We start from the raw sequence: 13,603 nt of genomic DNA, 5'->3' as shown, positions 1-13,603 counted from the left end.
AATGCTAGGTTCATTTATTTCCTCAAAGTGGTCATGAACCCTAACCCTACCCTATGACTTTAAATCTAACAGAGTTGTAACATATTCCTGACAACCCCCCTCATCTTCACTTGTTGCATCCTGCAACGAGACGCCTGTAGACCCGAGCACACTCACAAAACTGTTTAATTCCCTTCATGTCAACACCAGAGATGTGGACCCGACTCAGGCTTGATGACTTCAGATCACTTTATAAAGGACTTAACTCCACTTGGACTTTGGCATCAACTGACCAAATGTAAGAAATCAGTGGCTCAGATGTGGAAGTTATACAATGACGGTAGGAAACCTCCCTAATGGGGCTCCATCCAGCGATTCAACAGTCCTGTAAAAACACAAGTTGGCCACTTAAAATGTCTTTCACATAATGGAGATGAAAACCATTTTAAGGGGCCCCCTTAGACTCATTACGGACTGTATGTCCGGTTAAGAACAAAGTAAACACAGGTCCGTGACGGTGTAGCTAAAGAAACGGTCCCTGAATGCACCATGTGTCAGTGTTCAATGAGACGCGTCTACACATGAATCATGAAAAAAAGGATTTGTACTTTTTATTAATGTCATGAATCCCATAACAAAGGTTTTTTTTTTTTAATCAAAGATACTCTTAGTATAAGAGCCTTAAAACAGTGTACATTATTTACATGATGCTACACACAGTAACTCTAGTACACAGCAGCATTTACACACAATTCATTCTAAACGTAGAGATACAAAAGTCAGTATAAAAGTTTTAGTTCTTCATGTAAACATTCACACGTTACTTTCGTTAAAAAAAACAAAAAAACTCCCTTTTCATAAAGACGAATGTTTCCATGTTTGGTTAGTAGAAATAAAAATGCGTCAAAGGTCAAGAGGAACTCAGGCGACCTCAAACCTCGGCTTCATTTTATTTATCTGGTAACAGACGTTACAGCCTGTTTACCTGCTGCAGGCGTTACAGTCTGTTTACCTGCTGCAGGCGTTACAGCCTGTTTACCTGCTGCAGGCGTTACAGTCCGTTTACCTGCTGCAGACGTTACAGTCTGTATACCTGCTGCAGACGTTACAGCCTGTTTACCTGCTGCAGACGTTACAGCCTGTTTACCTGCTGCAGACATTACAGCCTGTTTACCTGCTGCAGGCGTTACAGCCTGTTTACCTGCTGCAGGCGTTACAGTCTGTTTATCTGCTGCAGACGTTACAGCCTGTTTACCTGCTGCAGACATTACAGCCTGTATACCTGCTGCAGACGTTACAGTCTGTTTACCTGCTGCAGACGTTACAGTGCGTTTACCTGCTGCAGACGTTACAGCCTGTTTACCTGCTGCAGGCGTTACAGTCTGTTTACCTGCTGCAGACGTTACAGCCTGTTTACCTGCTGCAGGCGTTACAGTCTGTTTACCTGCTGCAGGCGTTACAGCCTGTTTACCTGCTGCAGACGTTACAGTCTGTTAACCTGCTGCAGACGTTACAGCCTGTTTACCTGCTGCAGACGTTACAGTCTGTTTACCTGCTGCAGACGTTACAGCCTGTTTACCTGCTGCAGACGTTACAGTCTGTTTACCTGCTGCAGACGTTACAGCCTGTTTACCTGCTGCAGGCGTTACAGCCTGTTTACCTGCTGCAGACACGTTACAGTCTGTTTACCTGCTGCAGGCGTTACAGTCTGTTTACCTGCTGCAGACGTTACAGCCTGTTTACCTGCTGCAGGCGTTACAGCCTGTTTACCTGCTGCAGACACGTTACAGCCTGTTTACCTGCTGCAGACGTTACAGTCTGTTTACCTGCTGCAGACGTTACAGCCTGTTTACCTGCTGCAGACGTTACAGCCTGTTTACCTGCTGCAGGCGTTACAGCCTGTTTACCTGCTGCAGACACGTTACAGCCTGTTTACCTGCTGCAGGCGTTACAGCCTGTTTACCTGCTGCAGACACGTTACAGCCTGTTTACCTGCTGCAGACGTTACAGCCTGTTTACCTGCTGCAGACGTTACAGTCTGTTTACCTGCTGCAGACGTTACAGTCTGTTTACCTGCTGCAGACGTTACAGCCTGTTTACCTGCTGCAGGCGTTACAGCCTGTTTACCTGCTGCAGACGTTACAGTCTGTTTACCTGCTGCAGACACGTTACAGTCTGTTTACCTGCTGCAGGCGTTACAGCCTGTTTACCTGCTGCAGGCGTTACAGCCTGTTTACCTGCTGCAGACGTTACAGCCTGTTTACCTGCTGCAGACGTTACAGCCCGTTTACCTGCTGCAGACGTTACAGTCTGTTTTAAGGCTAAATTGATCTTTTATTTTGTACTTTGAGTAACAGACGTGTCAAACTAGAAGGCAGGTTTAAACATACAGGATGGTCTGACGGTGGTTTATTGGTCCATAGCAGCACTAACAGGTCTGTCAGAGACGCAGGATTAAAAACTACAGAAGGAAGTGATTACAAACATTTAAAACAAGATTCCCGTTTCCTGCAGGTGAACACAAACAGAGTCAAACACAGAAACGTTTACAGGAAGGAAGACTTTCTGATTTTGTGACGTTGAGGTTAAAACTCAGCTGAAAAGTTGCATTTCATATTAAAAACCTAAAAACAAAAAGTCATGACTGCCAGAGCAGATCACGTACCACAACAGGTCGAAACCTAGAACTAATAAGAGTGAAGAAAAGGAGCCGCGTGCCGTCGGCGTCCTGTGGATGCAGCTGATTGTTTCATCCAGCAAAGTCAAGGCACACAACGCTCAACTTGTGCTTTTCGTCCTCGCTCTCCGAGACCGCCGGGTCAGACCGGCTCCGCCCGGCTCCGCCCGGCTCCGCCCGGCTCCGCCCTGAACGACCTGGATCAGGAGCTGGACGAGGACTTAAGGACAGCTCTAAAGATATAAAAAAGAAAAAAAAAAAAAAAGAAAAAAAAAAGACTAATATGTACAAAATAAACAGACGTGTAGTCAGCGCTGTCCTTCATGGGGAGAAGTCTACAGGAGGGCGGAGGGGGCGGAGCCTGAGCTCTGTACATGAAGGCGGTTTGAACCAAAACCAGCTTGAAAAAGAAAACTGTTCGTCGTCACATAGCAGGGACGCCCGTTTCTGTGAGACTCCTGACTCCACCTCCTGCTGTGCGCTTTGAGCTGCTCTGGCTCCGCCCCTTCCTGTTTCAGTCTCAGATGTGCGTGAGTGGGACGGTCCCGGTGAGGTAATGCTGCTGCACACTGGTGTAGCCCCTCTGTGCGGCGGAGGGGTCCCCGGCCTCCCCCCCTGGTCCGGGGATGTACATGCTGATCATGTCCCTCAGGTCCCCCTGCAGGGGCCCCCGGTGGTGGTTCGGGTTCCCGGTGGGAGGCGAGTGGGACACAGGTTCTGCCTTCACCATGGACATGACGGGGCTGGGCTGCTGGGGGCTGCTGCTGTACGACATCGGGCTGAGGAGGGGAGATGATAAGAGTTAATCATTCATAAACACGTCTGATTGGTCAACACATTTACAGACTCCTCCCCTTTTTTATGGATTGTTTTTGCGTTTTCGCTGTTAAACTTTGAGTCCCGTTGTGTCCAGGCGCAGACGGAGGACGGAAACACTGACGTGCACACATGCTCACAAGCTCTGTAAAAGATCTTTAAAGTCAGAACGTGAAGGAGACGTCTGCTGACTGTAGGACACTCTGAGACACAGCTGACTGTAGGACACTCTGAGACACAGCTGACCGTAGGACACTCTGAGACACAGCTGACCGTAGGACACACTGAGACACAGCTGACTGTAAGACACTCTGAGACACAGCTGACTGTAGGACACTCTGAGACACAGCTGACTGTAGGACACTCTGAGACACAGCTGACTGTGGGACACTGAGACACAGCTGACTGTAAGACACTCTGAGACACAGCTGACTGTGGGACACTGAGACACAGCTGACTGTAAGACACTCTGAGACACAGCTGACTGTAAGACACTGAGACACAGCTGACTGTGGGACACTGAGACACAGCTGACTGTAAGACACTCTGAGACACAGCTGACTGTAGGACACTCTGAGACACAGCTGACTGTAGGACACTCTGAGACACAGCTGACTGTGGGACACTGAGACACAGCTGACTGTAAGACACTCTGAGACACAGCTGACTGTGGGACACTGAGACACAGCTGACTGTAAGACACTCTGAGACACAGCTGACTGTGGGACACTGAGACACAGCTGACTGTGGGACACTGAGACACAGCTGACTGTAAGACACTCTGAGACACAGCTGACTGTAAGACACTCTGAGACACAGCTGACTGTAAGACACTCTGAGACACAGCTGACTGTAGGACACTCTGAGACACAGCTGACTGTAGGACACTCTGAGACACAGCTGACTGTAGGACACACTGAGACACAGCTGACTGTAGGACACACTGAGACACAGCTGACTGTGGGACACTGAGACACAGCTGACTGTAAGACACTCTGAGACACAGCTGACTGTAGGACACTCTGAGACACAGCTGACTGTGGGACACTGAGACACAGCTGACTGTAGGACACACTGAGACACAGCTGACTGTAGGACACACTGAGACACAGCTGACTGTAGGACACACTGAGACACAGCTGACTGTAGGACACTCTGAGACACAGCTGACCGTAGGACACTCTGAGACACAGCTCACCGTAGGACACTGAGACACAGCTGACTGTGGGACACACTGAGACACAGCTGACTGTAGGACACACTGAGACACAGCTGACTGTGGGACACACTGAGACACAGCTGACTGTAGGACACTCTGAGACACAGCTGACTGTAGGACACACTGAGACACAGCTGACTGTAGGACACTGAGACACAGCTGACTGTAGGACAATGAGACACAGCTGACTGTAGGACAATGAGACACAGCTGACTGTAGGACACACTGAGACACAGCTGACTGTAGGACAATGAGACACAGCTGACTGTAGGACACTGAGACACAGCTGACTGTGGGACACACTGAGACACAGCTGACTGTGGGACACACTGAGACACAGCTGACTGTAGGACACTGAGACACAGCTGACTGTAGGACACTGAGACACAGCTGACTGTAGGACACACTGAGACACAGCTGACTGTAGGACAATGAGACACAGCTGACTGTAGGACAATGAGACACAGCTGACTGTAGGACACTGAGACACAGCTGACTGTAGGACACTCTGAGACACAGCTGACTGTAGGACACTCTGAGACACAGCTGACTGTAGGACAATGAGACACAGCTGACTGTAAGACACTCTGAGACACAGCTGACTGTAGGACAATGAGACACAGCTGACTGTAGGACACTGAGACACAGCTGACTGTAGGACAATGAGACACAGCTGACTGTAGGACACTGAGACACAGCTGACTGTAGGACACTCTGAGACACAGCTGACTGTAGGACACTGAGACACAGCTGACTGTAGGACAATGAGACACAGCTGACTGTAAGACACTCTGAGACACAGCTGACTGTAGGACACTGAGACACAGCTGACTGTAGGACACACTGAGACACAGCTGACTGTAGGACACTCTGAGACACAGCTGACTGTAGGACACTCTGAGACACAGCTGACTGTAGGACAATGAGACACAGCTGACTGTAGGACACAGACACAGCTGACTGTAGGACACATACATACAGAAGGTTTAGAGTCCTCCCGTGAACCGTCTGGACTAACACACACACTAACTTGAATTTCCCTCGGGATCAATAAAGTATCTATCTAACTAACACACACACACACACACACACACACACACACTAACTAACACACACACACACACACACACTAACACACACTAACTAACACACACTAACTAACACACACTAACTAACACACACACTAACTTGAATTTCCCTCGGGATCAATAAAGTATCTATCTAACTAACACACTAACTAACACACACACACTAACTAACACACACACACACACACACACACTAACTAACACACACACACACTAACTAACACACACACTCTAACTAACACACACACACACTAACTAACACACACACACTAACTAACACACACACACTAACTAACACACACACTAACTAACTAACACACTAACTAACACACTAACTAACACACTAACTAACACACACACACTAACTAACTAACACACTAACTAACTAACACACACACACTAACTAACTAACACACTAACTAACTAACACACTAACTAACTAACACACTAACTAACACACTAACTAACACACTAACTAACACACTAACTAACACACACACTAACAAACACACACACTAACAAACACACTAACTAACACACACTAACTAACTAACACACACACTAACTAACTAACACACACACACTAACTAACTAACACACTAACTAACACACACACACTAACTAACACACACTAACTAACACACACTAACAAACACACTAACTAACACACACTAACTAACACACACTAACTAACACACACTAACACACACTAACAAACACACTAACTAACACACTAACTAACACACACACACACTAACAAACACACTAACTAACACACACTAACTAACTAACACACACACTAACTAACTAACACACACACACTAACTAACTAACACACTAACACACACACACTAACTAACACACACTAACTAACACACACACACTAACTAACACACACACACTAACTAACTAACACACTAACTAACACACACACACTAACTAACACACACTAACTAACACACACTAACTAACACACACTAACTAACACACACTAACACACACTAACTAACACACTAACACACACACACTAACTAACACACACTAACTAACACACACACACTAACTAACACACACACACTAACTAACTAACACACTAACACACACACACTAACTAACACACACTAACTAACACACACACACTAACTAACACACACACACTAACTAACTAACACACTAACTAACACACACACACTAACTAACACACACTAACTAACACACACTAACTAACACACACTAACTAACACACACTAACACACACTAACTAACACACACACACTAACTAACACACACACACTAACTAACTAACACACTAACTAACACACACACACTAACTAACACACACTAACTAACACACACTAACTAACACACACTAACTAACACACACTAACACACACTAACAAACACACTAACTAACACACTAACTAACACACTAACTAACACACTAACTAACACACTAACTAACACACACTAACTAACTAACACACTAACTAACTAACACACTAACTAACTAACACACACACTAACTAACTAACACACACACACTAACTAACACACACTAACTAACACACACTAACAAACACACACTAACTAACACACACTAACTAACACACACTAACTAACACACACTAACACACACTAACACACACTAACTAACACACACACACACTAACTAACACACACACACTAACACACACACACTAACACACACACACTAACACACACACACTAACACACACACACTAACACACACACACTAACTAACACACACTAACTAACACACACTAACTAACACACACTAACTAACACACACTAACTAACACACACTAACTAACACACACTAACTAACACACACTAACTAACTCACTAACTAACACTAACTAACTAACACACTAACTAACACACACACACACACTAACTAACACACTAACTAACACACACACACACTAACACACTCTAACTAACACACACACTAACTAACACACACTAACACTAACACACACACACACACACTAACACACACACACTAACTAACACACACACACTAACTAACACACACTAACACACACACACTAACACACACACACTAACACACACACTAACACACACACTAACACACACACACTAACTAACACACACACTAACACACACACACTAACTAACACACACTAACACACACACACACACTAACACACACACTAACACACACTAACACACACACTAACACACACACTAACACACACAGGTCTTGCATAAACATTAATGAAGTGTGCGTTAGTGTGTGTCTGGACACAAGGCGTGCACATTAACCACGAGACTACTGCACACTGAGACCGACCCAGGGTCAGACCCAGGATCAGAACCAGCATCAGATCCAGGGTCAGACCCAGGATCAGAACCAGCATCAGATCCAGGGTCAGACCCAGGATCAGAACCAGCATCAGATCCAGGGTCAGACCCAGGATCAGAACCAGCATCAGATCCAGGGTCAGAACCAGCATCAGATCCAGGGTCAGACCCAGGATCAGAACCAGCATCAGACCCAGGGTCAGAACCAGCATCAGATCCAGGGTCAGCAGAGTCACTACATCAACCATCAGGAGTCTGAAGAGGAGCTCTCATAACTCCTCCTCCTGTCATAACTCCTCCTCCTCCTGTCATAACTCCTCCTCCTCCTCAGGTTGGAGTCTGGACGGGTTCAAACCTTTAACCTTGAGGATGGTTGAAGGTCACACGTGTCAGCAGCACCATCTCCAAACTGTTCTGATCGTCTCCCTCAGTGTTCATTTAAACCTCCAACAACACCAACACTTGTTCTCGTGTGGTCAGACGGCGAGCAGCGCCCATGTGACCCATGTGACCCATGTGACCCATGGAGAAGAAAAGCTCCACTTGATGGTCAGCGACGCCCGTCTGACGATCACGTCACGATCACAAGTCAAGCTCGCCGAGGACTCAAAGGCTCGACCCGGTTTTATGACGACTTGTTTTCACGTGAAACGGGTTCAGGCCGTTTGGTTGTCAGTGCGAGGTCAACCGTGGGAGAGGACGAGCGCCAACACGTCCGACCTGCGGCGTGACTCACAGACGAGTCATCGAGGGGAACGACGAGGACGCCATTTACACATCACTCATCCGTCCTCGAGGGGGGGGGGGGCTGAGACCCACAAGTGTTATTGGGGACAATGGTTTCACAGGAGCAGAGGATTGTGGGTAAAAGACCACACACAGAGCCGTCGAGTCACTCTGATCAACATTCCTGACCGCAGCGAGCGGAGCGCCACACGCCACGCCACGCATAACAAGCAGCAGGAGAACGAGGAGCGAGCGGAGCAGAGGAGTTCTCCAGACTAACTCAAAACACCAAGTTACTAAATGTTCTCATGAGACACACACACACACACACACACACACACACACACACACACACACAACACACACACACACACAACAGACACACACACAACACACACACACACACAACAGACACACACACGACACACACACACACACACGACACACACACGACACACACACAACAGACACACACACACACCAGACACACACACACACACACACACACACACACACACACACACACACAGACACACACACACACACACACAACAGACACACACACACACACACCAGACACACACACACGACACACACACACACACGACACACACACACACCAGACACACACACACGACACACACACACACACACACACACACACGACACACACACACGACACACCAGACACACACAACATACAAAACACACATATACAAGACACACACACACGACAACAGACACACACCACACACACACACACACCACACACACAACATACACAAAACACACACACACACCACACACACACCACACACACACAACATACACAAAACACACACACACAACATACACAAAACACACAAAAGAGACACACATACATACAACACACAAATAACACACTACACTAACACACACTACAACAGCAGACTTTTTTGAGGAATGACGTCATTAAAAACACACTGCACACCTGTCCTGAAAACTTTGAGACTACTTTGTGCGCGCGCTCACCTGTACGAGTTGGCTCCGTTCATGTAGGTCTGCGCGGCGCTCATGGAGGGGGGGTACTGCAGGGCGGACAGGTCGTACCGGTGCAGCTGCTGCGTGTAGCCCAGCGCCTCGCCCTGCATGCCGGCGTACCCCCCGGTGGGCCCCCAGCCGTAGCTCTCCATCCTGGGGCTGCCTCCCTGCCCCTGCGCCGCCGCGGCCGCCAGCAGGTTCCCGGCGGACAGCGGGTACTTCCCCACCTGTGCGTCCTTCTTCAGGAGCGGCTTGGTCTTGCGGCGCGGCTTGTACTTGTAGTCGGGGTACTCCTTCATGTGCACGGCGCGCAGCCGCTTGGCCTCGTCGATGAACGGCCGCTTCTCCGCGTCGGTGAGCAGCTTCCACTCCGCGCCGAGCCGCTTGCTGATCTCAGAGTTGTGCATTTTGGGGTTTTCCTGCGCCATCTTGCGCCGCTGGCCCCGGGACCACACCATGAAGGCGTTCATGGGCCGCTTCACCTTGTCCATGGGGTCCACTCCGGGCGCGCACGCGGTCTTGGAGCCCGGGTGAGAGTTGCCGTTGCCGACCATGCTGCCGGTGACCGGGGACAGGCCCTGCGCGCTCTGGTGGGACGGGGGCTGCCCGGTGGGCTTGAGCTCGTGTTCCATCATGCTGTACATGGTGTCAGGTGAAGTTTCACAACAGGTGAAGCTCCCTTTTCACCTGGCGACGTGCAGCGGTTCCCCTACAGGTTCAACCGGGTGATCCAAATCAGCTAATTACGCACGCGCCACGCCCGCAGAGCAGCCTGGGGATGGTGTGTGTGTGTGAGTGTGTGTGTGTTAGAGTGAGAGGGCAGCAGTCATCACGGAGCGTCTCTTCTCACACACTTGTTGTCAGACTTCAGACTCAATCTGAACTCACTTTCTCTCTCTCACTAACTTCTGCCGTCCGCGTGCACTCCGCTGCAGCCAATCACAGCGCGCTGAGCGGTGGGCTGTGCGCGTGCATTAGCAAGTGAAAAGACTCGCGAGACACTTGTTGATGGAGAGAGAGAGAGAGAGAGAGAGAGAGAGAGAGAGAGAGAGAGAGAGAGAGAGAGAGAGAGAGAGAGAGAGAGAGAAAACAAGTCGAACAAATATCAATTTAATCAATTAATTTTGAATAAATGTTTGAGGATTCCTGGTCACGTGAATAAAGATCACACCTTTCTCACACAAACTTTAAATGAAATGAAAAGAGAGGAAGGAGGAGGGTCACACAGGAAGCTGACACACACACACACGCACACACACACGCACACACACACACGCACACACACACACGAACAAAGTGAGTGGAAAACTACAAACATTGAAACACTGATGTATTTCAAATATATTTATTTGACTTTTAGAAGTTTTAAATCTTCACAGAATCTCCAACAAATGAAGACAAATGTCTTTGATCTTTGATGGTTCAGAAATAAAGATGAGCTGGTCAAAGTTTCAGACCGTCTGAACCTGCAGTCTGTCACGTGACCAGCAGGGGGCGATCACTCTGCTCTATCATCACATGGAAACTTTATGATTCAAGTCTTCTTGCACACAGCACCATTCTGGGACCTGGTCCACACTGGGACCTGGTCCACACTCTGGGACCTGGTCCACATACTGGGACCTGGTCCACACTCTGGGACCTGGTCCACACTCTGGGACCTGGTCCACACTGGAACCTGAACCACATTCTGGGACCTGGACCACATTCTGGGACCTGGACCACAGTCTGGGACCTGGTCCACACTCTGGGACCTGGACCACATTCTGCGACCTGGTCCACATTCTGGGATCTGGTCCACACTCTGGGACCTGGACCACATTCTGGGACCTGGTTCACACTCTGGGACCTGGTTCACACTCTGGGGCCTGGTCCACACATAGGACCAGGTCCTCAAGCACATCTTCATCGTGGGGCGCTGGTGGCTCAGCGGGGTCAGCTTGGTCTGTTGACAGAGGAGGTTCAAGCTCAGTGGACGGGGGCGCTTGTAACCATGCTCTGACCAAAGACCAGTGATGATGTCACAGCGTTTAGCTCCAGCTAACGCTAAGTGATGCTTGTGTTCAGCTCTGTCCAGATCTGGATCAGAGTCCTCCAGTGATCCGGGTCAGACAGATCCGAAGACCTGACGTGTCTGTGAGGACACAAAGAGACCAGGTGGAGGAGGGTCCACATTAAAAACTCAACTTCTTCAACAGCCAAGTTGCATCATGGGTAATATTATGGCCAGAAAAACAAAGATGCATCATGTGTGTGAGAGTTTCCCGCAAACAGGTGTGTGTGTGTGTGTGTGTGTGTGTGTGTGTGTGTGTGTGTGTGACGCCATGTGTTTGTGACTAATTGTGAATTGTGCAGCTCCAGTCTCCCGTTTCTATCTCCATGACGACCCAGTGAGGAATCCCCCCCCCTGCCCCCGCCCCCCTTCCTCCTCCTCCCTCTTTCAAAAACATCTCCCTCTCTCCGTCCTTTTCTTCGCTCGCCCGTCACTCTTCAGTCGGGATGTTGGACGAGGTTTTCAGCGCCTCCTCGTGCACGCTGACGGGTTTCACTAAACACATCGTTCACACATTTGTTGGTTTATCACACTGACGTATAAAGTTAATGTTCCCAGACTTCCTCCATGTTGACCCAGAGGAACTACAAACTGTCCCAGTCTATAGAACTACAAACAGAGAAAATGGCTTCCAAACAGCAGAGCCCAGGGTTCTCTGGATGAGGCTGCAGTGCATCCTGGGACATGTAGGCCCGGAGCAGATGAGCTCAGGTAGCACCTGGTCCTGCAGAGGGAGGAGGGCTGAGAGGACGTTACCATGGAAACGGAGTCTTCACTCAGCAGGGGTTAAAGCTGACTTCTGGAAGTGATGATCCGCGGCCTTCCATGGCGGCGTGCTGCTCGAGCGCTCGTTGGCGGTGTGAGAGAGCTGGAGCGACAGGCGTGCACCAAGTCAAACCTGCGTCTGCCGGTAAGGACGATGATCTCACAACGCTCACCAACCACGAGAACACACGCCCGGCGAGCGCCCGGCGAGCGCCCGGCGAGCGCCCTGTACCGGAGGAAAACAAGGGTTTGGGTTTCTCTGTCATCAGTATGACGACGTCAGACTAACATGAAGCTGTCCAACATGTCTAAATCTGTCCCGACTCTCCAGCCTCGCTCGCCTCGCTCGCCCGCTCTGAACACGTTCACACCAGACGACCTCGACCTGCTGACAGAGTGACATCGAGCTGAAAACAGGCCAGCGTGGCGCTCTGTGGACACCAGAGAGAGAGAGAGAGACGCCGTCGTCCCTGTTGGACGTTATGGTTCCGTTAGTTGGACTTTGAAATGACTGTTTAAAGTGGGCGGAGCTACAGACTGTTTACGTTTGTGTCCCGAGTCATTAAAAATCATCAGAAAGTGCTTGAAGCTAATGATGGCGTAATATGTGCAGCTGAGTGAAAGGTGGACGCAGTCAGCGTGTCAGAGCGTGGAGTCACATGACTTGTTAAAGAGGCCTGACGAGGACATTTCCATCGAGGCCGCTCGCTCACAATGAGCACGGTCCCGTGTTACGGAACTCAGAGAGCTAAAAACAGCCTGATGGAAAGGAGGGAAAATGTGAATGAACAGAAATTAAGTGGGATGAAATCAAGGAGTAAGAAGGGCAGCGAGGTGGGGGGGTCGGGGTCGGGGGGGGTCGGGGGGGGGGGGTAGATTATAGGGTGAGAAAGAAGCAGTGAAGACGGACGAAT

General features: G+C 49.0%; 1 protein-coding gene and 1 long non-coding RNA gene across 2 annotated transcripts; both read right to left on the bottom strand.

Moving 5' to 3' along the window:
- Window positions 1-565: 565 nt before the first annotated feature.
- LOC306841936 lies at window positions 566-1,198 on the bottom strand. Its single transcript, XR_013781634.1, has 2 exons — window positions 1,073-1,198; window positions 566-964 (listed from the first exon to the last, which is right to left on the bottom strand). It is a non-coding gene; the product is annotated as an uncharacterized lncRNA (long non-coding RNA).
- A 1,630-nt stretch (window positions 1,199-2,828) lies between these two features.
- Window positions 2,829-10,810, bottom strand: LOC306841364 (transcription factor Sox-19a-like). Its single transcript, XM_079371246.1, has 2 exons — window positions 9,863-10,810; window positions 2,829-3,435 (listed from the first exon to the last, which is right to left on the bottom strand). Exons 1-2 carry the CDS (start codon window positions 10,513-10,515, stop codon window positions 3,177-3,179), a joined length of 912 nt encoding a protein of 303 aa, XP_079227372.1. The 5' UTR covers window positions 10,516-10,810; the 3' UTR covers window positions 2,829-3,176.
- Window positions 10,811-13,603: the final 2,793 nt, after the last annotated feature.

The sequence above is a fragment of the Symphodus melops genome (genome assembly GCF_947650265.1).
Source record: "Symphodus melops genome assembly, chromosome: 20".
Taxonomy (NCBI): domain Eukaryota; kingdom Metazoa; phylum Chordata; class Actinopteri; order Labriformes; family Labridae; genus Symphodus; species Symphodus melops.
This window is presented reverse-complemented; position numbering and strand designations above follow the sequence as displayed.